We start from the raw sequence: 26,564 nt of genomic DNA on the forward strand, positions 1-26,564 counted from the left end.
AAGATGGGAGGCGCCGGACCAGGACCTCCGGCACCCTTCGGACTGGACCGCCCTGCAGGTGAGTATAATAAAAATTATTTTTCGTCCTTGAAGGTCGGATCGGGGGCTTATCTACAGCATTATAGAATACTGTACATAAGCCATGAAAGGCAGTGGCCGTAACTCGTATCGGCCAAACCTGGTGACAGGTTCGCTTTAAAGGGACTCTGTCAGAATTTTGCTAAGTAATATGAGAGCTACAGGATGTAGGGGCATCATGTTTGACACCGATGTAACCCAACTCACAACCTTGATTGGCAGCTTCCTGTGCACACTGTACATTGTCAGGGAGCTGACGATCACTGGTGGGGCGGGGTTACACAGATTGGCTGGACTAGTCTAAACATGAGATCTAATCAGGCAGTGATAATCTCTTGCTTACAAAACATTGATAGTATTGAAACTACAACACACAGCCTAAGGGTACCGTCACACAGTGCCATTTTCATCGCTACGACGGCACGATCCGTGACGTCGCAGCGTCGTATGATTATCGCTCCAGCGTCGTAGACTGCGGTCACACTTTGCAATCACGGCGCTGGAGCGATGCCGAAGTCCCCGGGTAACCAGGGTAAACATCGGGTTACTAAGCGCAGGGCCGCGCTTAGTAACCCGATGTTTACCCTGGTTACCAGCGTAAACGTAAAAAAAACAAACAGTACATACTTACATTCCGGTGTCTGTCCCCCGGCGTTCTGCTTCTCTGCACTGTGTAAGCACCATAGCCGGAAAGCAGAGCGGTGACGTCACCGCTGTGCTCGCTTTCCGACCGGCAGGCGCTCACAGTGCGGAGAAGCTGAGACGCCGGAGGACAGACACCGGAATGTAAGTATGTACTGTTTGTTTTTTTTACATTTACGCTAATAACCAGGGTAAACATCGGGTTACTAAGCGCGGCCCTGCGCTTAGTTACCCGATGTTTACCCTGGTTACAAGCGAACACATCGCTGGATCGGTGTCACACACAACGATCCAGCGATGTCAGCGGGTGATCAAGCGACGAAAGAAAGTTCCAAACGATCTGCTACGACGTACGATTCTCAGCGTGATGTCTGATCGCAGTAGCGTGTCAGACACAACGATATCGTAACGATATCGCTAGAACGTCACGAATCGTGCCGTCGTAGCGATGAAAATGGCACTGTGTGACGGTACCCTAATAAGTGACACATCCCTAGAAATCAGAATCTCTGCCCCTATATTTTGCTGTTCTCAGATTAAATAGCAAAAAAACCTGCTGACAGATTCCCATTAAGATATTATGGCCCCATTCATCAATGCTGTTTCTCCAGTTTTCCGGTGTAATTTGCTCCTTTTTATTCACCTTATTCACTGTATGTTTTGTGTCACTTTTAAAGTTTTCTTTCTGTTTTAAGTCTGCTTTATTTTTCCTCGACAACTATACTCATCGAGATGTTTTAGACAGATTCATAAAAATGCGACTGTAACCAAATGTTGCATTTTTTTGGCGCATCTCACTTTAGTGTTCCCCTGGAGTAAGGTTTCTGGAGGATTTCTCGATTTGGCACCTTCTTGTGCTTTTTTAAAGGATTTGCGACTTTTGGTGCTAAAAAGTTGCAAAAAATGGTTGTAGAAAAAAAAAAGAAGTCAAGACAAGGCGAATATAACAAGGCAAAAAAAGAAAAATGACTTCATTACATCGCAAACGATGAATTGTACCCTGTGTTTACAGAAAAATGGAATAAGTGGAAACCTAAAAATTTTCCTTATTGCAGCTTACAGGACTGTTTCAGTTTACTGTGCGCTTGGTCACTGAGACAGAAGCCAGATTTACTTCAGTGGAAAGAATTCATTATTATATTGAGGTAAGTCCGTCTTGTTATTTAGAGGTTTATGACTATTTTTTTTTTTTAAAAGACACATTAGATTTCTATCCTACCAAAAAACTGTCTTCATAATTATAGTAAGCAGTAGGCAAGAATGAAAACAGCATGTTAAGGGAGGGAGGGTAAGAAAAGGTGGGGACAAATTTGGCTGACAATGATCTACATAGCACTAAGGCAGGGGTGGTGAACCTGAGGCCAGGGGCTGATTTATGGCCCACGATGCCATTACCTTCGGCCCCTGGGCAAGTTTTCAGGGACCACAAAGCTTAGGCCGCTGGCCCTTTAATGCCTTCTTGCACTGTGAGAACGCACGCTCAGCGTTCACTAATTAGCACTGTGGTGCATGCAATGAAGGATTCTGTCCTGACGCTGGCCAGTGCTAGTGTCATTCCATTTTTTGAGGGCGGTGTTAATGCATCTCTACAATATGGGATGTGTGTTTAATAGGAAGCTGACCCCAAGTAAGGGCGAACATAACACCAGGAAGAATCTGGTCACCTTGAAAGAATGTAAGGAAATCGTAACATTTATTGAAGCAATGAAAAGGATGTAGCAGACGTGTAATATGCAGGTTAGATACTGACTACAATAAATGGGTTGTCAGTGTAAATTGGTAAGTCTGCAGTCACTCTGTGTGACTACAGACTTATAAATTCCCACAGCTCACGCACTGTGAGGAGTTGCTGGGAGCGGCGGTGAGGTATGCGTTATGCACACTTCCAGGCAGAACCCGTCTTGTAGGAGCGGCCTCGCTCCATATACTTCTATAGAGCGAGGCCGCACCCTGTCTAGTGATGCAGCCGTCCATTCAAGTATATGGAGAGAGGCTGAGCCCACTAGACGGGCTGTGCCCAGGAGTATGCACATCGCATACAGTACATCATCCAGAGTGACTGCAGACTTTTCATTTTAGAACGGACAAAACCTTTAAGTACATATACAGCTGCCTAAGGAAAGGTTGGAGATTTTTTTTAACAATGCATATACATCTGCATGGTAGAAAATAACACTAAAGCATGATATATGCTTAGGATGTCATACATTTCTAATAGATGCAGGTTCCCCTACCCCGTCAGTAACCAACACCTATCCCAAGAACAGTGGTGGGCTTCTGTATTCTGGCAGAGAATGTGTCCTTATCTCAGTCTAGTCACATTTGCTTAGCTTTTTTTCATAATTCCAATAGAGGTGATTAAGAAGAGCCATGCATATAAACGACCACCACTCCCACAACTCCATTCATTCCCTAACAGTGGGTTGATGCCTTGCCTGTTGGAACACGGGTTGAGAGACAACTATTCTAAAGATTGGTGTCACAGTGGGGCTACACCTATCATACCTTAATGAAACTTTCCTGAAGATAAGCAGTTAATATCCTCAGTAGGAATACTCATTTGAGTTTACCATCTGTAGCTGCAGAAGCCAACATTTCTTTGGAAGGGATTCTGTTTTCCCAAAGGGCGTAGGCTGTAAATGTTTAAGCTCAGCTGACCTAGTTTAGAGATAAAAGTCTATCATGGAGTAAAGTGGAGTTAAAGTTATATTGCTCTTCTGACAGATTGCGTAAATGTGATGTTACTGGTTTCCTAGGAAATAATCAGAGACACAATGTGTGTATGAACTTTTTGTAACCTCCCAGTTTCCATGTGATAGTAGTTCAGTTACCTCTACAGTCTACACTTAGATTTTCTTACATGTATACACACAAGCAGAATTTCATAATTTCATGGTGTAATGGACAGCAAACAACACTCAATTAGTCCAATGGCAATAAGACAATTGTGAATAGGTTGGGTATAACTGATGAGGCCCGCTGTGTATTTATCACTTAGGGAATTACTTGTTCAGCACCCATTCCCACACACATAGGCAAAGCTGCCACTAGGAATTTCAGGGCCCCATACTGGCAAATTTTTTTGGGCCCCCTTGAGACTCCACCCAGGCTCCACCCCAGCTCCGCTTCCACCCCTCAAACTGTCCAAAGTCCCATCGCTCTCTCTTGGAAAAACTCCACTTCTCACCAATCACACATTAACAGTTCCCATCACCAGATCACACATAGCCAGAAGCTTTTATTTTGGCCAAAGGATTTTTTTAATCTGCTACGACGATAAGGTAGACTCTTTAGACTGGGCCCTACTCTACTTTAAAGGGAACCTGTCACCCCCAAAATCGACGATGAGCTGAAGGCTGAGTCACACATAACGATATCGCTAACGATATCGTTGCAACGTCACGCTTTTGGTGACGTAGCAATGATCCCGCTAACGATCTCGTTATGTGTGACAGCGACCAACGATCAGGCCCCTGCTGGGAGATCGTTGGTCGTTGGGGAATGATCAGGACCATTTTTTGGTCGCTGATCACCCGCTGTCATCGCTGGATCGGCATGTGTGACGCCGATCCAGCGATGTGTTCACTTGTAACCAGGGTAAATATTGGGTTACTAAGCGCAGGGCCGTGCTTAGTAACCCGATATTTACCCTGGTTACTATTGTAAAAGTTAAAAAAAAAAACAGTACATACTCACATTCTGATGTCTGTCATGTTCCCCGGCGTCCACAGGGTTAAAACTGCTTTCGGCAGGAGCGCTGCTAATGCACGCGCTGCTGCCGAGAGCTTCCCTGCACTGACTGTGTCAGCGCCGGCCGTAAAGCAGAGCACAGCGGTGACGTCACCGCTGTTACTGCCGGCGCTGACACATTCAGTGCAGGGAAGCTCTCGGCAGCAGCGCGTGCATATTAGCAGCGCTCTTGCTGAAAGCAGTTTTAACCCTGTGGACGCCGGCGGAGGACGTGACAGACATCATAATGTGAGTATGTAGTGTTTTTTTACTTTTACAATGGTAACCAGGGTAAATATCGGGTTACTAAGCGCGGCCCTGCACTTAGTAACCCGATGTTTACCCTGTTTACCCGGGTGCTGCAGCGGGACTTCGGCATCGTTGAAGACAGTTTCAACGATGCCGAAGTCGTTCCCCTGATCGTTGGTCGCTGGAGAGAGCTGTCTGTGTGACAGCTCCCCAGCGACCACACAACGACTTACCAACGATCACGGCCAGGTCGTATCGCTGGTCGTGATCGTTGGTAAGTCGTTTAGTGTAACTCCAGCTTAAGCCCACCAGCATCATGGGCTTATCTACAGCATTCTGGAATGCTGTAGATAAGCCCCCGATGTATCCTGAAAGATAAGAAAAAGAGGTTAGATTTACTCACTTAGGGGCGGTCCCGCTGTGGTGGGCTTCGCGGTCAGGGGCCTCCCATCTTCTTACGATGACGTTCTCTTCTTGTCTTCACGCTGCGGCTCCGGAGCAGGCGTACTTTGTCTGCCCTGTTAAGGGCAGAGCAAAGTACCGCAGGGCGCAGGCTTCGGGAGAGACCCAGCGCCTGCGCACTGCAGTACTTTGCTCTGGCCTTAACAGGGCAGACAAAGTATGCCTGCGCCGGAGCCGCAGTGTGAAGACAAGAAGAGGACGTCATCGTAAGAAGATGGGAGGCCCCGGACTGCGAAGCCCATCAGACCGGACCGCAGCGGGACCGCCCCTAAGTGAGTATAATATAACCACTTTTTGTCATCTTTCAGGATACATCGGGGACTTATCTACAGCATTCCAGAATGCTGTAGATAAGCCCCTGATGCTGGTGGGCTTAGCTCATCGTCGATTTTGGGGGTGACAGGTTCCCTTTAACCTATTAAACATTTGTTAAAATATGCAATACAATTTAGGTATATTTTTATTTATTTTTCAATTTTTAAAATGACCAATAATACCACATACAAGGGACAAATACCACAACACCATGACCAGACACCATATTAACACCACATAGTGACCTATAATACCATCTACAAGGAACAAATACCACCACCCCATGTCCACACCACATATTACCACCACAGTGACCGAACTATATCACATAAAGGGGACAAATACCACCACACCATGTCCAGTGTTATGACCTGGTGGTTAAGAGGCCACACTGATATGACCTGGTGGCTAAAACGCAACATGGGACGAGCTCAGAGGAGGTGGTATCTCTACTGACCGCAGTTTCTAATCCTAACAACAACACTAGTAATAGCCGTGGGATGTTCCTGACTCTTCCTAGACACCTTGTCGCAGCCTAAGAGCTAACTACCCCTAAAGTAGGAAATAGAAAGCTATCTTGCCTCAGAGATAACCCCAAAAGGAAAGACAGCCCCCCACAAATATTGACTGTGAGTGGAGAGGGAAATGACGTACACAGAAATGAAATCAGATTTCAGCAAAGGAGGCCAATACTAAACTTGATAGACAGAGAGAAAAGGATACTGTGCGGTCAGTATTAAAAACTACAAAATCCACGCAGAGTTTACAAAAATGAACTCCACACCGACTCACGGTGTGGAGGGGCAAATCTGCTTCCCCAGAGCTTCCAGCTAGCCTGAATATGACATAGTGACAAGCTGGACAAAAAGAGACATATTTGCAGAGCAATAGAGTCCAAACAAATGGACAAACAAGAACTAGCAAAAACTTATCTTTTGCTGACAAGGACAGGCCATATGAGAAATCCAAGGAGAGAACCAAATCCAACCAAGAACATTGACAGCTGGCATGAACTAAAGCCCAGAGCAGGTTTAAATAACAAACCCAGGCAAGGCGATCAGTGGAGGCAGCTGCTACAGCTACCTAAAGGAGTTTACCAATATAGATTCGACCAAAAAGTATATACGGTGTACCACCACAATCAAATATATCCAAAAGAAAAGGGAGGTACCACACAAAAGGCAATATAAAATTTAAATTACTTTATTAAAGGTAGTTAAAACCAAAAATTTTTTTAAACAAAACATACTAGGACAAGGGTATAGAAACAAGGCAGAGTGGCCCCACAGCAGTCCACATAAAGGTTAAATAACCAGGCATATGCATACAGAAGTAGTAAAGCTGTGTTAAATATATAGTAAGACTCTATGCAACAGCAGGCTCAGGATTTGTAATAGCATATATTGCTGAAGGTAATTCTATGTGAGTGGATATCATGGCTCATAGAAGTATATGTAAATATGTCCCATAAAGAATATAATGCACGTATATAAATACTCTAAAAAATACATGACCATATCATGAGGTAGATAAAGAGCTAATAAAGTGTCAGTGCACATACAAGGTTAACCATTAAACCTGTGAATAATTATACAGGGACAGAATAAGCGTAATGAAAAGTACCGAGCACTCAATATCATGTAACTACCTGCTGGCAAGAGGACTGCGGTAGGGGGAGGAACCCCGACGCGCGTTTCGCAACGTAGCTTCTTCCAAGGGGTCGTGGTAATACCAGGGGCGCGGTGCAAACCTTATATATGCGGCGGTTGTCTCGGCGCTTAGCGTTCATCAGATCCAAAGCAGGAAGCGGTGGGTCCGGCGTCCCACGTCATCAAGTCCCGCCCACCTCCGACGCGTCAGGAGTGAGGAGCAAAACGACGCTATAGGACACGTTACCACGGCAACCCAAGATGGCCGACGGGCGCAAGCGCACTGCGCTGCAATAAGGAAACAAGTGAAGATAGAAGAGAATACTAGATACGCAGCACAGACCAGATGTCGTGCACAACCGAAGAGGAAATGCATAGTGTCGTGCACAGCCGAAGAGGAAATGTATGATAAGGGGTATATGTTTACAGTCCATATATAAAAGTGCAGATGTGAATAAAAGTGCAGATGTGACATTGAAACTGGTAAGAGTGGGGGTGCCACTAAATATATGATTGAAGATAGCAAATAACTATATATAGTACAGAGACACAGAAAAAATTAAAATTAAATAAAATTTCATCATGACATATAAATGTCGTGTACAGCCAAAGAAAAAATGTACACAGTGCAAGAATACATAGTGGATGAATGTTCACAGTTCTTAAATAAAGGTGCAAATATAATATTAAAGCTCATAAGAATATAGATAAATATAAGTGCCACTAAGTATATAAATAAATGCATACAGTAAAAAGAGAGGGATTGACTGGACATATAACCAAACAAGAAGTATCATACAAAAGCCACATAGATATACATACTAACAAATATATAAATATACAGCAATAAATTAATGCAAAAAATTCATTACAGTGAAACTCATAGTAATCCTTTCATATATAAATAGATGGGAGTCCAGCTGAATAGCTTTATACGAAAGAAGTAGGTAGACGGCGGCTGGTCAATTCGTACTCTCATGCAAAAGATGTAAACCACTAAGGAGGAGACAACACAAACAATTAATACAAAAAAACAGCTAAAAGGCATAAAAATACATGTCTAATTAGGTAAAGTGTGTATGTACACATATGCAGACATGCGAATCATTAAAAGATTAAAAACAAAAACAAGAAGGAACACACCAAAATTACCCAGATAACAATCTTTAGAGAAAAGGAGCAAAGCTCATAACTTCGTTTAAGCCCTTAGGTTGAAGTGAGCCAATTTTTGAGATCCATTTAGTCTCAAGTTGGGCCAGTCTGGTCTTAATATTGCCACCTCTCGAATCCACCAGAATTCTATCGATACCAATTACCCTCAATCCACTGGGATCACAATTGTGGGCTAGTCTGAAATGCCGTGGTATCGGTTTCAAAAGTGTCAGGTCAGTAACCCCACACGCACTGGCTATGTCCCGAACATGTTCTCGGGTCCGTATTCTGAGTTGTCTGGACGTCATACCCACATAAATCAGGTGGCACGGACATGTGGCATAGTAGATCACACAGTCCGTGCCACATGTGATGTTGTGGGTAATGTGAAAACACTTACCATATATGTCCTTGAATTCCTGGGCCCTGTCCATATTACGACAAGCCAGACACTTTTTGCAGGGGAAAAAACCCCATTTGGGTCCCTTGGTGCCAAAGACATTGCGATTAGTGATCCCCTTATATTGGCTATGAACCAGTATATCTTTGAGGTTCCGAGATCTCCTATATGTGATTGTAGGAGTCGCAGATATATTTTGTGCCAAAAGGGAGTCATTCGTGATAATAGGCCAGAACTTAGATAGAGCTTGTCTCATTGGTTTCCATTTTTCATTATAGTCTGATATAAATCTCACCGTGGCTGGCATAGTCGATGTACTTTTTGGTTTTAATTTCAACAAATCCTGCCTAGATTTTTTATCCGCTCTAGACCAACCCTGTTTAATCACCCGATTTGAGTATCCCCTTTCTCGGAACCGTTGCGCCAGTTCAGATGATTGGTTTTGAAATGAAGATTCAGTAGAGCAGATTCTCCTGGTTCTTAGGAACTGCCCATACGGAATGCTATCCTTGAGTGGTCTAGGGTGTGAAGAAGTGGCATGCAATACCGAATTAACGGAAGTTTCCTTCCTGTATACCTCCGTATGTAGGAAGCCATCCTCGCCTTTGAGGATTTTGGTGTCCAAGAACTCGATAGATGACTGGCTATACTTATGGGTCAACTTTATATTTAATGAATTATCATTCAAAAGTTGAATGAAAGAAATTAGATCCTCCTCAGAACCCTGCCAGATAACAAAAATGTCATCTATAAATCGTACCCAGGTACAGACTTTCACAATCAAAGGAATTGTGTTGGTTAAGAAGATGTCACGCTCCCATGACCCCATAAACAAATTTGCATATGAGGGCGCAAATGCAGCCCCCATAGCAGTCCCCTGTAATTGGAGATACAGAACATCCTTAAACATGAAGAAGTTATGGGTAAGTGCATATTCCAGTAGTGTAATAAGAAACTCAATTAGATCATTATCACTACTGGACATATGCAAGAAACTTCTGACTGCCTCAATTCCATCATTGTGGCGGATAGACGTATACAATGACTCAACGTCAAGGGTTACCAACCACATATCAGTTTCAAGGGGGATGTCCATCAATTTGCGGAGTACATCACCCGTATCTTGAATATAAGATGGAAGGCATTCAACCATAGGTTTTAGATGGAAGTCAAGAAATTTATTAACCTGTTCACAAAGTCCACCCCCCCCTGAAACGATAGGACGTCCAGGGGGGTTAGTGGTGGACTTATGTACTTTAGGGAGTAGATATAGACAAGGTGTCCGTGGTGTCTCTGGAACCAAGCCATCCATAATCTCTTTTGATATGGTGCCATTGTAGAAGGCTTGTTCCACTAAATCTCTCAGTTGATTCTGATAGTTGGTCGTGGGATTGAAGGTAAGACGCTTGTAGCAATTTGAATCCCTCAATTGCCTATATGCTTCTCTTTCGTACATCAGGGAAGGCCATAAGACAATATTTCCCCCTTTATCAGAGGGTTTGATTACAATGTTGTCAAGGGATCTCAATTCCTTAAGGGCCTTCCTCTGTTTTCTCGTCAGGTTGTCATGCTGTATCCCAGTAGGGATACGACGAAATTCATCAGCAACCAATCGGACAAATAAGTCAATATCAGGATAAAGACTAAGTGATGGGAACTTTTTAGGTTTAAATGCCATAAATTTACTCACAGGAGTAGATGTTGGAGTCTCATCACTTAGTTCTTCCAGTATGGCTATAGTTTCTTGTTTCTGGGTAGACCATTCGCTTGTAGCAGATGGTTTGTCGTGCAGTTTTTTAAGAACCAATTTTCTGGCAAAAAGGTGTAAGTCCTTTAAGGCTGTAAAGTAATCAAAGGACGCCACAGGAGAGAATGTTAAACCCATACTGAGTACATCAATTTGATCCACAGTTAACTCAATGCCTGAGAGATTTATTACCTGGAGTTTTGAGGACTTATTGGAGGATCTCAAATTCCTATGTTGGTAGGGGCTAAATCTATGGCCACCGCCACGTTTGTTCTTGTTGCCAGAACCTCCTTTAAAGGGATAAAGTCCAGATATACTTTCAACCGATGATAATGAGGAATTGGACGAAGCCCTCTGAGGTGGGCGTGTTTGCTGCCACCTATATACATTATTACTCTGAAAGTCATTTAAGTCACGTTGAAATTTTTTGACTTTAGTATCCTGGATCTCCTTAACCCATGTCGTCAATAATTTATCAATCTCACTTTTGAACAACTCCATTTCAGTAGAGGATAGGGTGCCAGTTAATTTCACTTGGAGGGCCTCAATTTCTCCTTCCAGACTATCTAGTGTTTTTTTATTCATACCAATGAGAATCTCCATCAGAGATCTAGAGCAGGTGGTACAGGTCTCCTCCCATCTATTACGAAAAAATGCATCCTCTACAGGGAATGAGGGTAGAATTCTAACCCTCAAACCCCGGGGTATCAAACTCTTCATCAAATAATTCTCAAGGGAAGCTTTGTTCCACCAGACCCGGGCTCTTTTCTTAATAAGGAATTTAAGTGAGTTTTTCAATTCAATAGTGCTCCCATTCTCATTACCCACACTCTGCACAGGTTCACCCTTAAAAATCGTGTCAATGTTGGAGAGCCATAACTGGTCTCTAGCTTTGATATCCATGGTCAGAGGACTGTGAAAACACAGAAAATTAATCAGTTTACCAATATAGATTCGACCAAAAAGTATATACGGTGTACCACCACAATCAAATATATCCAAAAGAAAAGGGAGGTACCACACAAAAGGCAATATAAAATTTAAATTACTTTATTAAAGGTAGTTAAAACCAAAAAATTTTTTAAACAAAACATACTAGGACAAGGGTATAGAAACAAGGCAGAGTGGCCCCACAGCAGTCCACATAAAGGTTAAATAACCAGGCATATGCATACAGAAGTAGTAAAGCTGTGTTAAATATATAGTAAGACTCTATGCAACAGCAGGCTCAGGATTTGTAATAGCATATATTGCTGAAGGTAATTCTATGTGAGTGGATATCATGGCTCATAGAAGTATATGTAAATATGTCCCATAAAGAATATAATGCACGTATATAAATACTCTAAAAAATACATGACCATATCATGAGGTAGATAAAGAGCTAATAAAGTGTCAGTGCACATACAAGGTTAACCATTAAACCTGTGAATAATTATACAGGGACAGAATAAGCGTAATGAAAAGTACCGAGCACTCGATATCATGTAACTACCTGCTGGCAAGAGGACTGCGGTAGGGGGAGGAACCCCGACGCGCGTTTCGCAACGTAGCTTCTTCCAAGGGGTCGTGGTAATACCAGGGGCGCGGTGCAAACCTTATATATGCGGCGGTTGTCTCGGCGCTTAGTGTCCATCAGATCCAAAGCAGGAAGCGGTGGGTCCGGCGTCCCACGTCATCAAGTCCCGCCCACCTCCGACGCGTCAGAGGAGTGAGGAACAAGACGACGCTATAGGACACGTTACCACGGCAACCCAAGATGGCCGACGGGCGCAAGCGCACTGCGCTGCAATAAGGAAACAAGTGAAGATAGAAGAGAATACTAGATACGCAGCACAGACCAGATGTCGTGCACAACCGAAGAGGAAATGCATAGTGTCGTGCACAGCCGAAGAGGAAATGTATGATAAGGGGTATATGTTTACAGTCCATATATAAAAGTGCAGATGTGAATAAAAGTGCAGATGTGACATTGAAACTGGTAAGAGTGGGGGTGCCACTAAATATATGATTGAAGATAGCAAATAACTATATATAGTACAGAGACACAGAAAAAATTAAAATTAAATAAAATTTCATCATGACATATAAATGTCGTGTACAGCCAAAGAAAAAATGTACACAGTGCAAGAATACATAGTGGATGAATGTTCACAGTTCATAAATAAAGGTGCAAATATAATATTAAAGCTCATAAGAATATAGATAAATATAAGTGCCACTAAGTATATAAATAAATGCATACAGTAAAAAGAGAGGGATTGACTGGACATATAACCAAACAAGAAGTATCATACAAAAGCCACATAGATATACATACTAACAAATATATAAATATACAGCAATAAATTAATGCAAAAAATTCATTACAGTGAAACTCATAATAATCCTTTCATATATAAATAGATGGAGTCCAGCTGAATAGCTTTATACGAAAGAAGTAGGTAGACGGCGGCTGGTCAATTCGTACTCTCATGCAAAAGATGTAAACCACTAAGGAGGAGACAACACAAACAATTAATACAAAAAAACAGCTAAAAGGCATAAAAATACATGTCTAATTAGGTAAAGTGTGTATGTACACATATGCAGACATGCGAATCATTAAAAGATTAAAAACAAAAACAAGAAGGAACACACCAAAATTACCCAGATAACAATCTTTAGAGAAAAGGAGCAAAGCTCATAACTTCGTTTAAGCCCTTAGGTTGAAGTGAGCCAATTTTTGAGATCCATTTAGTCTCAAGTTGGGCCAGTCTGGTCTTAATATTGCCACCTCTCGAATCCACCAGAATTCTATCGATACCAATTACCCTCAATCCACTGGGATCACAATTGTGGGCTAGTCTGAAATGCCGTGGTATCGGTTTCAAAAGTGTCAGGTCAGTAACCCCACACGCACTGGCTATGTCCCGAACATGTTCTCGGGTCCGTATTCTGAGTTGTCTGGACGTCATACCCACATAAATCAGGTGGCACGGACATGTGGCATAGTAGATCACACAGTCCGTGCCACATGTGATGTTGTGGGTAATGTGAAAACACTTACCATATATGTCCTTGAATTCCTGGGCCCTGTCCATATTACGACAAGCCAGACACTTTTTGCAGGGGAAAAAACCCCATTTGGGTCCCTTGGTGCCAAAGACATTGCGATTAGTGATCCCCTTATATTGGCTATGAACCAGTATATCTTTGAGGTTCCGAGATCTCCTATATGTGATTGTAGGAGTCGCAGATATATTTTGTGCCAAAAGGGAGTCATTCGTGATAATAGGCCAGAACTTAGATAGAGCTTGTCTCATTGGTTTCCATTTTTCATTATAGTCTGATATAAATCTCACCGTGGCTGGCATAGTCGATGTACTTTTTGGTTTTAATTTCAACAAATCCTGCCTAGATTTTTTATCCGCTCTAGACCAACCCTGTTTAATCACCCGATTTGAGTATCCCCTTTCTCGGAACCGTTGCGCCAGTTCAGATGATTGGTTTTGAAATGAAGATTCAGTAGAGCAGATTCTCCTGGTTCTTAGGAACTGCCCATACGGAATGCTATCCTTGAGTGGTCTAGGGTGTGAAGAAGTGGCATGCAATACCGAATTAACGGAAGTTTCCTTCCTGTATACCTCCGTATGTAGGAAGCCATCCTCGCCTTTGAGGATTTTGGTGTCCAAGAACTCGATAGATGACTGGCTATACTTATGGGTCAACTTTATATTTAATGAATTATCATTCAAAAGTTGAATGAAAGAAATTAGATCCTCCTCAGAACCCTGCCAGATAACAAAAATGTCATCTATAAATCGTACCCAGGTACAGACTTTCTCAATCAAAGGAATTGTGTTGGTTAAGAAGAATTGAAAAACTCACTTAAATTCCTTATTAAGAAAAGAGCCCGGGTCTGGTGGAACAAAGCTTCCCTTGAGAATTATTTGATGAAGAGTTTGATACCCCGGGGTTTGAGGGTTAGAATTCTACCCTCATTCCCTGTAGAGGATGCATTTTTTCGTAATAGATGGGAGGAGACCTGTACCACCTGCTCTAGATCTCTGATGGAGATTCTCATTGGTATGAATAAAAAAACACTAGATATTCTGGAAGGAGAAATTGAGGCCCTCCAAGTGAAATTAACTGGCACCCTATCCTCTACTGAAATGGAGTTGTTCAAAAGTGAGATTGATAAATTATTGACGACATGGGTTAAGGAGATCCAGGATACTAAAGTCAAAAAATTTCAACGTGACTTAAATGACTTTCAGAGTAATAATGTATATAGGTGGCAGCAACCACGCCTGTTGTGAATTCTGTTTGTGGGCTCCCCCGGTGGTGTTTTATGGTAGTGCCACTTATTTGCCTTCTTCTATCCTTGATCACCTGTTGCCACCCATTAGGGGAGTTTCCTATTTAAGGCTGCTTGGCTGCTGGTCTTATGCCGGCCAACAATGTATCAGTAGCATTCTGTTGCATTCTCCTGCCTCAAGCTCCTGTTCAGCTAAGTTGAATTTTGTTTCTAGTTAATGCTATTTTTGTCCAGCTATCTGCAATGTGACTCTCTGTAGCTGGAAGCTCTCGTGGACTGAAATTGCCACTCCAGTGGCATGAGTTGTCACTGGAGTTTTAAAGTAATTTCAGGATGGTGTTTTTGAGTAGTGTTTTGAAGTTGACCGTGAAGTAACTCTTTCCTGTACTTCTGCTATCTAGAAAGCGGACCTCACTGTGCTAAATCTGCTGTTCATCCTACGTATGTCTTTTCCTCTTGACTCACCGTCAATATTTGTGGGGGGCTGCTATCTCCTTTTGGGGTTCATCTCTGGAGGTAAGGCAGGCCTGTATATTCCTCCGATAGGGGTAGTTAGATCTCCGGCTGGCGCGTGGTGTCTAGGGCATCGTAGGAAACACTCCCCGGCTACTTCCAGTGTTGTGTCAGGTTCAGGTCACGGTCACTTTAGTTCCCATCACCCGAGAGCTAGTCCGTTCGTTATTTTGATTTCCCTGCCATTGGGGAAATCATGACAGTTTGGCCGGCCCAATGTGTTAAAACTATGCACTAAAGCAGGAAAGGATGTGAGAAGGTTTTTTTTTTCCCTTCTGTGTTTGGAATGTGCTCATTTGTACTCCTTGCTTAAACTGCAGTCTTCAGCCTTTTTTTTTGTTTTTCCTCTCCTCTTAATCTCTGAATGGCTTTGGTTACACCTGTTTGAATCATGGATCCACAGAGTTTGGTTGCAGGTTTGAATAACCTGGCTACAAAGGTCCAGAACTTACAAGATTTTGTTATACGTGCTCCAATGTCTGAACCTAAGATCCCTATGCCTGAATTTTTTACCGGAGACAGATCCCGTTTTTTGAATTTCAGAGAGAATTGTAAATTGTTTTTGTCTCTGAGATCTCACTCTGCTGGTGATCCTGCACAACAGGTTAAAATTGTTATTTCTCTATTACGGGGTGACCCACAAAGTTGGGCATTTGCATTGTCGCCAGGGGATCCTGCGTTATTAAATGTAGATGCGTTTTTTCTGGCTCTGGGGTTGCTTTATGAAGAACCTAATTTAGAGATTTTGGCTGAGAAAGCCTTGATAGCTCTTTCCCAAGGGCAAGATGAAGCTGAGATATACTGCCAAAAATTTCGTAAATGGTCGGTGCTTACTAAATGGAATGAGTGCGCTCTAGCAGCTAATTTCAGAGAAGGTCTCTCTGATGCCGTGAAGGATGTCATGGTGGGGTTCCCTGTGCCTACAGGTCTGAATGATTCCATGAAATTGGCTATCCAGATTGATCGGCGTTTACGGGAGCGCAAAGCTGTGCACCATATGGCGGTATCTTCTGAGCAAAAATCTGTGCACCATATGGCGGTATCTTCTGAGCAAAAGCCTGTGCACCATATGGCAGTGTCTTCTGAGCAAAAACCTGTGCACCATATGGCGGTATCTTCTGAGCAAAAACCTGTGCACCATTTGGCGGTGACCTCTGAAAAGGCACCAGAGCATATGCAATGCGATAGTGTTTTGTCTAGAGGCGAACGACAGAATTACAGGCGCAAAAATGGGTTGTGCTTCTATTGTGGAGATCCAGCTCATGTTATATCAGCATGCTCTAAACGCATAAAGAAGGTTGATAAAAAGGTTGATAAATCTTTTTCTATGGGTACCTTGCAGTCTAAATTTCTTTTGTCCGTGACATTGATTTGTACTTTATCATCTGTTACTGTGGATGCTTATGTGGATTCTGGCGCCGCTCTGAGTCTCATGGATTGGTCCTTTGCCAAGCGTTGTGGGTTTGATTTAGAGCCTCTGGAGGTTTCTATTCCCTTAAAGGGTATTGATTCTACACCTTTGGCTAGCAATAAACCACAATATTGGACACAAGTGACTATGCATCTTACCCCAGACCATCAGGAGATTATTCGTTTCCTTGTGTTATATAATCTACATGACGTGTTAGTACTTGGATTACCATGGTTACAAATTCATAATCCAGTCTTGGACTGGAGATCAATGTCTGTGCTGAGCTGGGGATGTCGGGGGATTCATGGGGATGCACCTTTGGTTCCCATTTCTTCATCTACTCCCTCTGAGATCCCAGCATTTCTGTCAGATTTTTATGATGTCTTTCAGGAGCCTAAAATTGATTCTCTCCCTCCTCACAGAGAGTGTGACTGCGCTATTGAGTTGATTCCCGGTAGTAAATTTCCTAAGGGTCGCTTGTTTAATTTGTCTGTACCTGAACATACTGGTATGCGGGAGTATATCAGAGAATCTTTGGAAAAGGGTCATATTCGCCCCTCTTTGTCTCCACTGGGGGCAGGGTTTTTCTTTGTGGGCAAAAAGGATGGTTCATTGAGACCTTGTATCGACTATCGACTTCTGAATAAGATTACAGTTAAATACCAGTATCCGTTACCTTTACTGACTGATCTGTTTGCTCGCATAAAGGGGGCGAAATGGTTCACTAAGATCGATCTACGTGGTGCGTATAATTTGGTGCGGATTAAGCAGGGGGATGAGTGGAAGACCGCATTTAATACGCCTGAAGGCCATTTTGAGTATTTGGTAATGCCTTTCGGTCTCGCGAATGCCCCTTCCGTTTTTCAGTCCTTTATGCACGATATTTTCCGTGAATATCTGGTTAAGTGGAAAGGCTATGGTCAGGAGGATAATTCTTGGGTGACAGCATCTGATGTTCATGCTCCTGATTTGGTTCGTGCATTTCATAGTGCTCATCCAGATCGCCCTGGTGGTTCTGGTGAGGGTTCGGTGCCCCCTCCTTAAGGGGGGGGTACTGTTGTGAATTCTGTTTGTGGGCTCCCCCGGTGGTGTTTTATGGTAGTGCCACTTATTTGCCTTCTTCTATGCTTGATCACCTGTTGCCACCCATTAGGGGAGTTTCCTATTTAAGGCTGCTTGGCTGCTGGTCTTATGCCGGCCAACAATGTATCAGTAGCATTCTGTTGCATTCTCCTGCCTCAAGCTCCTGTTCAGCTAAGTTGAATTTTGTTTCTAGTTAATGCTATTTTTGTCCAGCTATCTGCAATGTGACTCTCTGTAGCTGGAAGCTCTCGTGGACTGAAATTGCCACTCCAGTGGTATGAGTTGTCACTGGAGTTTTAAAGTAATTTCAGGATGGTGTTTTTGAGTAGTGTTTTGAAGTTGACCGTGAAGTAACTCTTTCCTGTACTTCTGCTATCTAGAAAGCGGACCTCACTGTGCTAAATCTGCTGTTCATCCTACGTATGTCTTTTCCTCTTGACTCACCGTCAATATTTGTGGGGGGCTGCTATCTCCTTTTGGGGTTCATCTCTGGAGGTAAGGCAGGCCTGTATATTCCTCCGATAGGGGTAGTTAGATCTCCGGCTGGCGCGTGGTGTCTAGGGCATCGTAGGAAACACTCCCCGGCTACTTCCAGTGTTGTGTCAGGTTCAGGTCACGGTCACTTTAGTTCCCATCACCCGAGAGCTAGTCCGTTCGTTATTTTGATTTCCCTGCCATTGGGGAAATCATGACACATGCCCACCTCAGAGGGCTTCGTCCAATTCCTCATTATCATCGGTTGAAAGTATATCTGGACTTTATCCCTTTAAAGGAGGTTCTGGCAACAAGAACAAACGTGGCGGTGGCCATAGATTTAGCCCCTACCAACATAGGAATTTGAGATCCTCCAATAAGTCCTCAAAACTCCAGGTAATAAATCTCTCAGGCATTGAGTTAACTGTGGATCAAATTGATGTACTCAGTATGGGTTTAACATTCTCTCCTGTGGCGTCCTTTGATTACTTTACAGCCTTAAAGGACTTACACCTTTTTGCCAGAAAATTGGTTCTTAAAAAACTGCACGACAAACCATCTGCTACAAGCGAATGGTCTACCCAGGAACAAGAAACTATAGCCATACTGGAAGAACTAAGTGATGAGACTCCAACATCTACTCCTGTGAGTAAATTTATGGCATTTAAACCTAAAAAGTTCCCATCACTTAGTCTTTATCCTGATATTGACTTATTTGTCCGATTGGTTGCTGATGAATTTCGTCGTATCCCTACTGGGATACAGCATGACAACCTGACGAGAAAACAGAGGAAGGCCCTTAAGGAATTGAGATCCCTTGACAACATTGTAATCAAACCCTCTGATAAAGGGGGAAATATTGTCTTATGGCCTTCCCTGATGTACGAAAGAGAAGCATATAGGCAATTGAGGGATTCAAATTGCTACAAGCGTCTTACCTTCAATCCCACGACCAACTATCAGAATCAACTGAGAGATTTAGTGGAACAAGCCTTCTACAATGGCACCATATCAAAAGAGATTATGGATGGCTTGGTTCCAGAGACACCACGGACACCTTGTCTATATCTACTCCCTAAAGTACATAAGTCCACCACTAACCCCCCTGGACGTCCTATCGTTTCAGGGGGGGGGGGGTGGACTTTGTGAACAGGTTAATAAATTTCTTGACTTCCATCTAAAACCTATGGTTGAATGCCTTCCATCTTATATTCAAGATACGGGTGATGTACTCCGCAAATTGATGGACATCCCCCTTGAAACTGATATGTGGTTGGTAACCCTTGACGTTGAGTCATTGTATACGTCTATCCGCCACAATGATGGAATTGAGGCAGTCAGAAGTTTCTTGCATATGTCCAGTAGTGATAATGATCTAATTGAGTTTCTTATTACACTACTGGAATATGCACTTACCCATAACTTCTTCATGTTTAAGGATGTTCTGTATCTCCAATTACAGGGGACTGCTATGGGGGCTGCATTTGCGCCCTCATATGCAAATTTGTTTATGGGGTCATGGGAGCGTGACATCTTCTTAACCAACACAATTCCTTTGATTGTGAAAGTCTGTACCTGGGTACGATTTATAGATGACATTTTTGTTATCTGGCAGGGTTCTGAGGAGGATCTAATTTCTTTCATTCAACTTTTGAATGATAATTCATTAAATATAAAGTTGACCCATAAGTATAGCCAGTCATCTATCGAGTTCTTGGACACCAAAATCCTCAAAGGCGAGGATGGCTTCCTACATACGGAGGTATACAGGAAGGAAACTTCCGTTAATTCGGTATTGCATGCCACTTCTTCACACCCTAGACCACTCAAGGATAGCATTCCGTATGGGCAGTTCCTAAGAACCAGGAGAATCTGCTCTACTGAATCTTCATTTCAAAACCAGTCATCTGAACTGGCGCAACGGTTCCGAGAAAGGGGATACTCAAATCGGGTGATTAAACAGGGTTGGTCTAGAGCGGATAAAAAATCTAGGCAGGATTTGTTGAAATTAAAACCAAAAAGTACATCGACTATGCCAGCCACGGTGAGATTTATATCAGACTATAATGAAAAATGGAAACCAATGAGACAAGCTCTATCTAAGTTCTGGCCTATTATCACGAATGACTCCCTTTTGGCACAAAATATATCTGCGACTCCTACAATCACATATAGGAGATCTCGGAACCTCAAAGATATACTGGTTCATAGCCAATATAAGGGGATCACTAATCGCAATGTCTTTGGCACCAAGGGACCCAAATGGGGTTTTTTCCCCTGCAAAAAGTGTCTGGCTTGTCGTAATATGGACAGGGCCCAGGAATTCAAGGACATATATGGTAAGTGTTTTCACATTACCCACAACATCACATGTGGCACGGACTGTGTGATCTACTATGCCACATGTCCGTGCCACCTGATTTATGTGGGTATGATGTCCAGACAACTCAGAATACGGACCCGAGAACATGTTCGGGACATAGCCAGTGCGTGTGGGGTTACTGACCTGACACTTTTGAAACCGATACCACGGCATTTCAGACTAGCCCACAATTGTGATCCCAGTGGATTGAGGGTAATTGGTATCGATAGAATTCTGGTGGATTCGAGAGGTGGCAATATTAAGACCAGACTGGCCCAACTTGAGACTAAATGGATCTCAAAAATTGGCTCACTTCAACCTAAGGGCTTAAACGAAGTTATGAGCTTTGCTCCTTTTCTCTAAAGATTGTTATCTGGGTAATTTTGGTGTGTTCCTTCTTGTTTTTGTTTTTAATCTTTTAATGATTCGCATGTCTGCATATGTGTACATACACACTTTACCTAATTAGACATGTATTTTTATGCCTTTTAGCTGTTTTTTTGTATTAATTGTTTGTGTTGTCTCCTCCTTAGTGGTTTACATCTTTTGCATGAGAGTACGAATTGACCAGCCGCCGTCTACCTACTTCTTTCGTATAAAGCTATTCAGCTGGACTCCCATCTATTTATATATGAAAGGATTATTATGAGTTTCACTGTAATGAATTTTTTGCATTAATTTATTGCTGTATATTTATATATTTGTTAGTATGTATATCTATGTGGCTTTTGTATGATACTTCTTGTTTGGTTATATGTCCAGTCAATCCCTCTCTTTTTACTGTATGCATTTATTTATATACTTAGTGGCACTTATATTTATCTATATTCTTATGAGCTTTAATATTATATTTGCACCTTTATTTATGAACTGTGAACATTCATCCACTATGTATTCTTGCACTGTGTACATTTTTTCTTTGGCTGTACACGACATTTATATGTCATGATGAAATTTTATTTAATTTTAATTTTTTCTGTGTCTCTGTACTATATATAGTTATTTGCTATCTTCAATCATATATTTAGTGGCACCCCCACTCTTACCAGTTTCAATGTCACATCTGCACTTTTATTCACATCTGCACTTTTATATATGGACTGTAAACATATACCCCTTATCATACATTTCCTCTTCGGCTGTGCACGACACTATGCATTTCCTCTTCGGTTGTGCACGACATCTGGTCTGTGCTGCGTATCTAGTATTCTCTTCTATCTTCACTTGTTTCCTTATTGCAGCGCAGTGCGCTTGCGCCCGTCGGCCATCTTGGGTTGCCGTGGTAACGTGTCCTATAGCGTCGTTTTGTTCCTCACTCCTCTGACGCGTCGGAGGTGGGCGGGACTTGATGACGTGGGACGCCGGACCCACCGCTTCCTGCTTTGGATCTGATGGACGCTAAGCGCCGAGACAACCGCCGCATATATAAGGTTTGCACCGCGCCCCTGGTATTACCACGACCCCTTGGAAGAAGCTACGTTGCGAAACGCGCGTCGGGGTTCCTCCCCCTACCGCAGTCCTCTTGCCAGCAGGTAGTTACATGATATTGAGTGCTCGGTACTTTTCATTACGCTTATTCTGTCCCTGTATAATTATTCACAGGTTTAATGGTTAACCTTGTATGTGCACTGACACTTTATTAGCTCTTTATCTACCTCATGATATGGTCATGTATTTTTTAGAGTATTTATATACGTGCATTATATTCTTTATGGGACATATTTACATATACTTCTATGAGCCATGATATCCACTCACATAGAATTACCTTCAGCAATATATGCTATTACAAATCCTGAGCCTGCTGTTGCATAGAGTCTTACTATATATTTAACACAGCTTTACTACTTCTGTATGCATATGCCTGGTTATTTAACCTTTATGTGGACTGCTGTGGGGCCACTCTGCCTTGTTTCTATACCCTTGTCCTAGTATGTTTTGTTTAAAAAAATTTTTGGTTTTAACTACCTTTAATAAAGTAATTTAAATTTTATATTGCCTTTTGTGTGGTACCTCCCTTTTCTTTTGGATATAGCTACCTAAAGGAGCAGCAGTTCCACTCAAAACCACCAGAGGGAGCCCAAGGGCAGAACTCGCAAAAATACCATTAGCAACCACAGGAGGGAGCTCCAGAACGGAATTCACAACAGTCCAGACCACATATTTCCACCAGATGGTGACGAACTACATACAAGGAACAAATACCAACACAACATGACCAGACCACATATTACCACCACATAGTGACCAAATAATAGCACATACAAGGAACAAATACCGCCACACCATGGCCGGACAACATATTACCACCACATTGTGACTGAATAGAACAATACTGATCATTAATAAAAAAAAAAATACTATCACCATAAGTGCCATTATACACAGGAGAACAGGAGATCTGTACTTAGTATGCAGTGTCTGTGTACAGGTAATACAGTGATCAATGATGCCATTATTCACAGGACTCTGTATATAGTGTTAGTGTACAGGCAATACAGGGCTCACCGGTGACATTATACACAGGAGCTATGTATATAGTGTACAGGTAATAAAGTGATCATCAGTGACATTATACACAGGAGCTCTGTATACAGTATACAGTGTTTAGTGTCAGTGTACAGGTAACACACTGACTCACCAGTGACGTCTCTAGCGGAAGTCCTTCATCTTTGCGTTTCTTTCTAATCCAGTGTAGGCCACCATCACTTCTTTCAGCCAGGACTAGTTTCTGCATAAAATAACACAGTTATCTAGAGCACAACTTCCAGAGCACATTCCCCACTTTTTCTCTTTCTTCTACACCACACATCTGAATTACAGACGTTCACCCACCATTAATATATAATTGGTTATTATGCAACCCACCATTCCAAATATAAATTATAATCTGCCACTATGCCCCCACTATCTGTACATAGCCACTTTCCCCATTTAATATATAAATTAATTAGCACATGTACTCTTTCCCCCAATTCATTACCAGTCGCTTTATCTTTAATATGCCCCCCACTATGTACCTCCTTCTCTAACACTTATCCCAATTCATTATAGTTACATGCCCCTTCTGCCTCAATTCATTGTCATGTCTTCTCTCTCTCCCACCCTCTATTCAATATCAACTGCTCTTCCCCACCCTCAAAATTCATTATTTGCTCCCCTCACCTTCAATACACCATTTGTTCTCCCCACCCAAACCTTCAATTCAATTGCTGTCCCAAGTCCCTCACACTCACTTCATTTGCTGTCCTCATCACCCCCACTTCATCATTTGCAGTCCACCTTTCTTCATCATTTACAGTCCAATATGCCCCCTTCACTTCATCTGCAGTCCCCCTTACTTCATCATTTGCAGCCCCCTATCATTTCATCATGTGCAGTACCCCCTCAAACACACTTCATCATTTGCAGTCCCCATCATCCCCACTTCATCATTTGCAGTCCCCATCACCCCCACATCATCATTTGCAGTCCCCATCACCCCACTTCATCATTTGCAGTCCACCTTACTTCATTTGCAGCCCCCTATCATTTCATCATGTGCAGTACCCCCTCAAACACACTTTATCATCTGCAGTCCCCATCACCCCCACATAATAAATTGCAATCCCCATCACCCCCACATCATCATTTGCAGTCCCCATCACCCCCACATCATCATTTGCAGTCCCCATCACCCCTTCACTTCATCTGCAGCCCCCCTTACTTCATCATTTGCAGGCTCCTATTATTTCATCATGTGCAGTACCCCCTCAAACACACTTCATCATTTGCAGCCCCCTATTATTTCATCATGTGCAGTACCCCCTCAAACACACTTCATCATTTGCAGCCCCCTATTATTTCATCATGTGTAGTACCCCCTCAAACACACTTCATCATTTGCAGCCCCCTATTTCATCATGTGCAGTACCCCCTCAAACACACTTCATCATTTGCAGCCCCCTATCATTTCATCATGTGCAGTACCCCCTCAAACACACTTCATCATTTGCAGCCCCCTATCATTTCATCATGTGCAGTACCCCCTCAAACACACTTCATCATTTGCAGCCCCCTATTTCATCATGTGCAGTACCCCCTCAAACACACTTCATCATTTGCAGCCCCCTATTATTTCATCATGTGCAGCACCCCCTCAAGCACACTTCATCATTTGCAGCCCCTATTATTTCATCATGTGCAGCACCCCCTCAAACACACTTCATCATTTGCAGCCCCCTATTATTTCATCACGTGCAGTACCCCCTCAAACACACTTCATCATTTGTAGCCCCCTATCATTTCATCATGTGCAGTACCCCCTCAAACACACTTCATCATTTGCAGCCCCCTATTATTTCATCATGTGCAGTACCCCCTCAAACACACTTCATCATTTGCAGCCCCCTATTATTTCATCATGTGTAGTACCCCCTCAAACACGCTTCATCATTTGTAGCCCCCTATCATTTCATCATGTGTAGTACCCCCTCAAACACACTTCATCATTTGCAGCCCCCTATTATTTCATCATGTGCAGTACCCCCTCAAACACACTTCATCATTTGCAGCCCCCTATTATTTCATCATGTGTAGTACCCCCTCAAACACACTTCATCATTTGTAGCCCCCTATCATTTCATCATGTGCAGTACCCCCTCAAACACACTTCATCATTTGCAGCCCCCTATTATTTCATCATGTGCAGTACCCCCTCAAACACACTTCATCATTTGCAGCCCCCTATGATTTCATCATGTGCAGTACCCCCTCAAACACACTTCATCATTTGCAGCCCCCTATTTCATCATGTGCAGTACCCCCTCAAACACACTTCATCATTTGCAGCCCTCTATTATTTCATCATGTGCAGCACCCCCTCAAGCACACTTCATCATTTGCAGCCCCCTATTATTTCATCATGTGCAGCACCCCCTCAAACACACTTAATCATTTGCAGCCCCCTATTATTTCATCACGTGCAGTACCCCCTCAAACACACTTCATCATTTGCAGCCCCCTATTATTTCATCATGTGCAGTACCCCATCAAACACACTTCATCATTTGCAGCCCCCTATTTCATCATGTGCAGTACCCCCTCAAACACACTTCATCATTTGCAGCCCCCTATGATTTCATCATGTGCAGTACCCCCTCAAACACACTTCATCATTTGCAGCCCCCTATTATTTCATCACGTGCAGTACCCCCTCAAACACACTTCATCATTTGCAGCCCCCTATTATTTCATCAGGTGTAGTACCCCCTCAAACACACTTCATCATTTGTAGCCCCCTATCATTTCATCATGTGTAGTACCCCCTCAAACACACTTCATCATTTGCAGCCCCCTATTATTTCATCATGTGCAGTACCCCCTCAAACACACTTCATCATTTGCAGCCCCCTATCATTTCATCATGTGTAGTACCCCCTCAAACACACTTCATCATTTGTAGCCCCCTATCATTTCATCATGTGCAGTACCCCCTCAAACACACTTCATCATTTGCAGCCCCCTATTATTTCATCATGTGCAGTACCCCCTCAAACACACTTCATCATTTGCAGCCCCCTATGATTTCATCATGTGCAGTACCCCCTCAAACACACTTCATCATTTGCAGCCCCCTATTTCATCATGTGCAGTACCCCCTCAAACACACTTCATCATTTGCAGCCCTCTATTATTTCATGTGCAGCACCCCCTCAAGCACACTTCATCATTTGCAGCCCCCTATTATTTCATCATGTGCAGCACCCCCTCAAACACACTTCATCATTTGCAGCCCCCTATTATTTCATCACGTGCAGTACCCCCTCAAACACACTTCATCATTTGCAGCCCCCTATTATTTCATCATGTGCAGTACCCCATCAAACACACTTCATCATTTGCAGCCCCCTATTTCATCATGTGCAGTACCCCCTCAAACACACTTCATCATTTGCAGCCCCCTATGATTTCATCATGTGCAGTACCCCCTCAAACACACTTCATCATTTGCAGCCCC

The 26,564-nt window shown here is 42.9% G+C and overlaps 1 protein-coding gene across 1 annotated transcript in view; it reads left to right on the top strand.

The window, feature by feature from the left end:
• The window catches only part of LOC143816311 (ATP-binding cassette sub-family C member 5-like), a 270,602-nt gene that overhangs the window by 198,714 nt on the left and 45,324 nt on the right, over positions 1-26,564 (top strand). The window contains exon 24 of the mRNA XM_077296529.1: positions 1,776-1,865. Coding sequence (XP_077152644.1) covers positions 1,776-1,865 — 90 coding nt within the window. The remainder of the gene's footprint in view (positions 1-1,775; positions 1,866-26,564) is intronic.

This window comes from Ranitomeya variabilis, chromosome 3, assembly GCF_051348905.1.
Source record: "Ranitomeya variabilis isolate aRanVar5 chromosome 3, aRanVar5.hap1, whole genome shotgun sequence".
NCBI classification, from domain to species: domain Eukaryota; kingdom Metazoa; phylum Chordata; class Amphibia; order Anura; family Dendrobatidae; genus Ranitomeya; species Ranitomeya variabilis.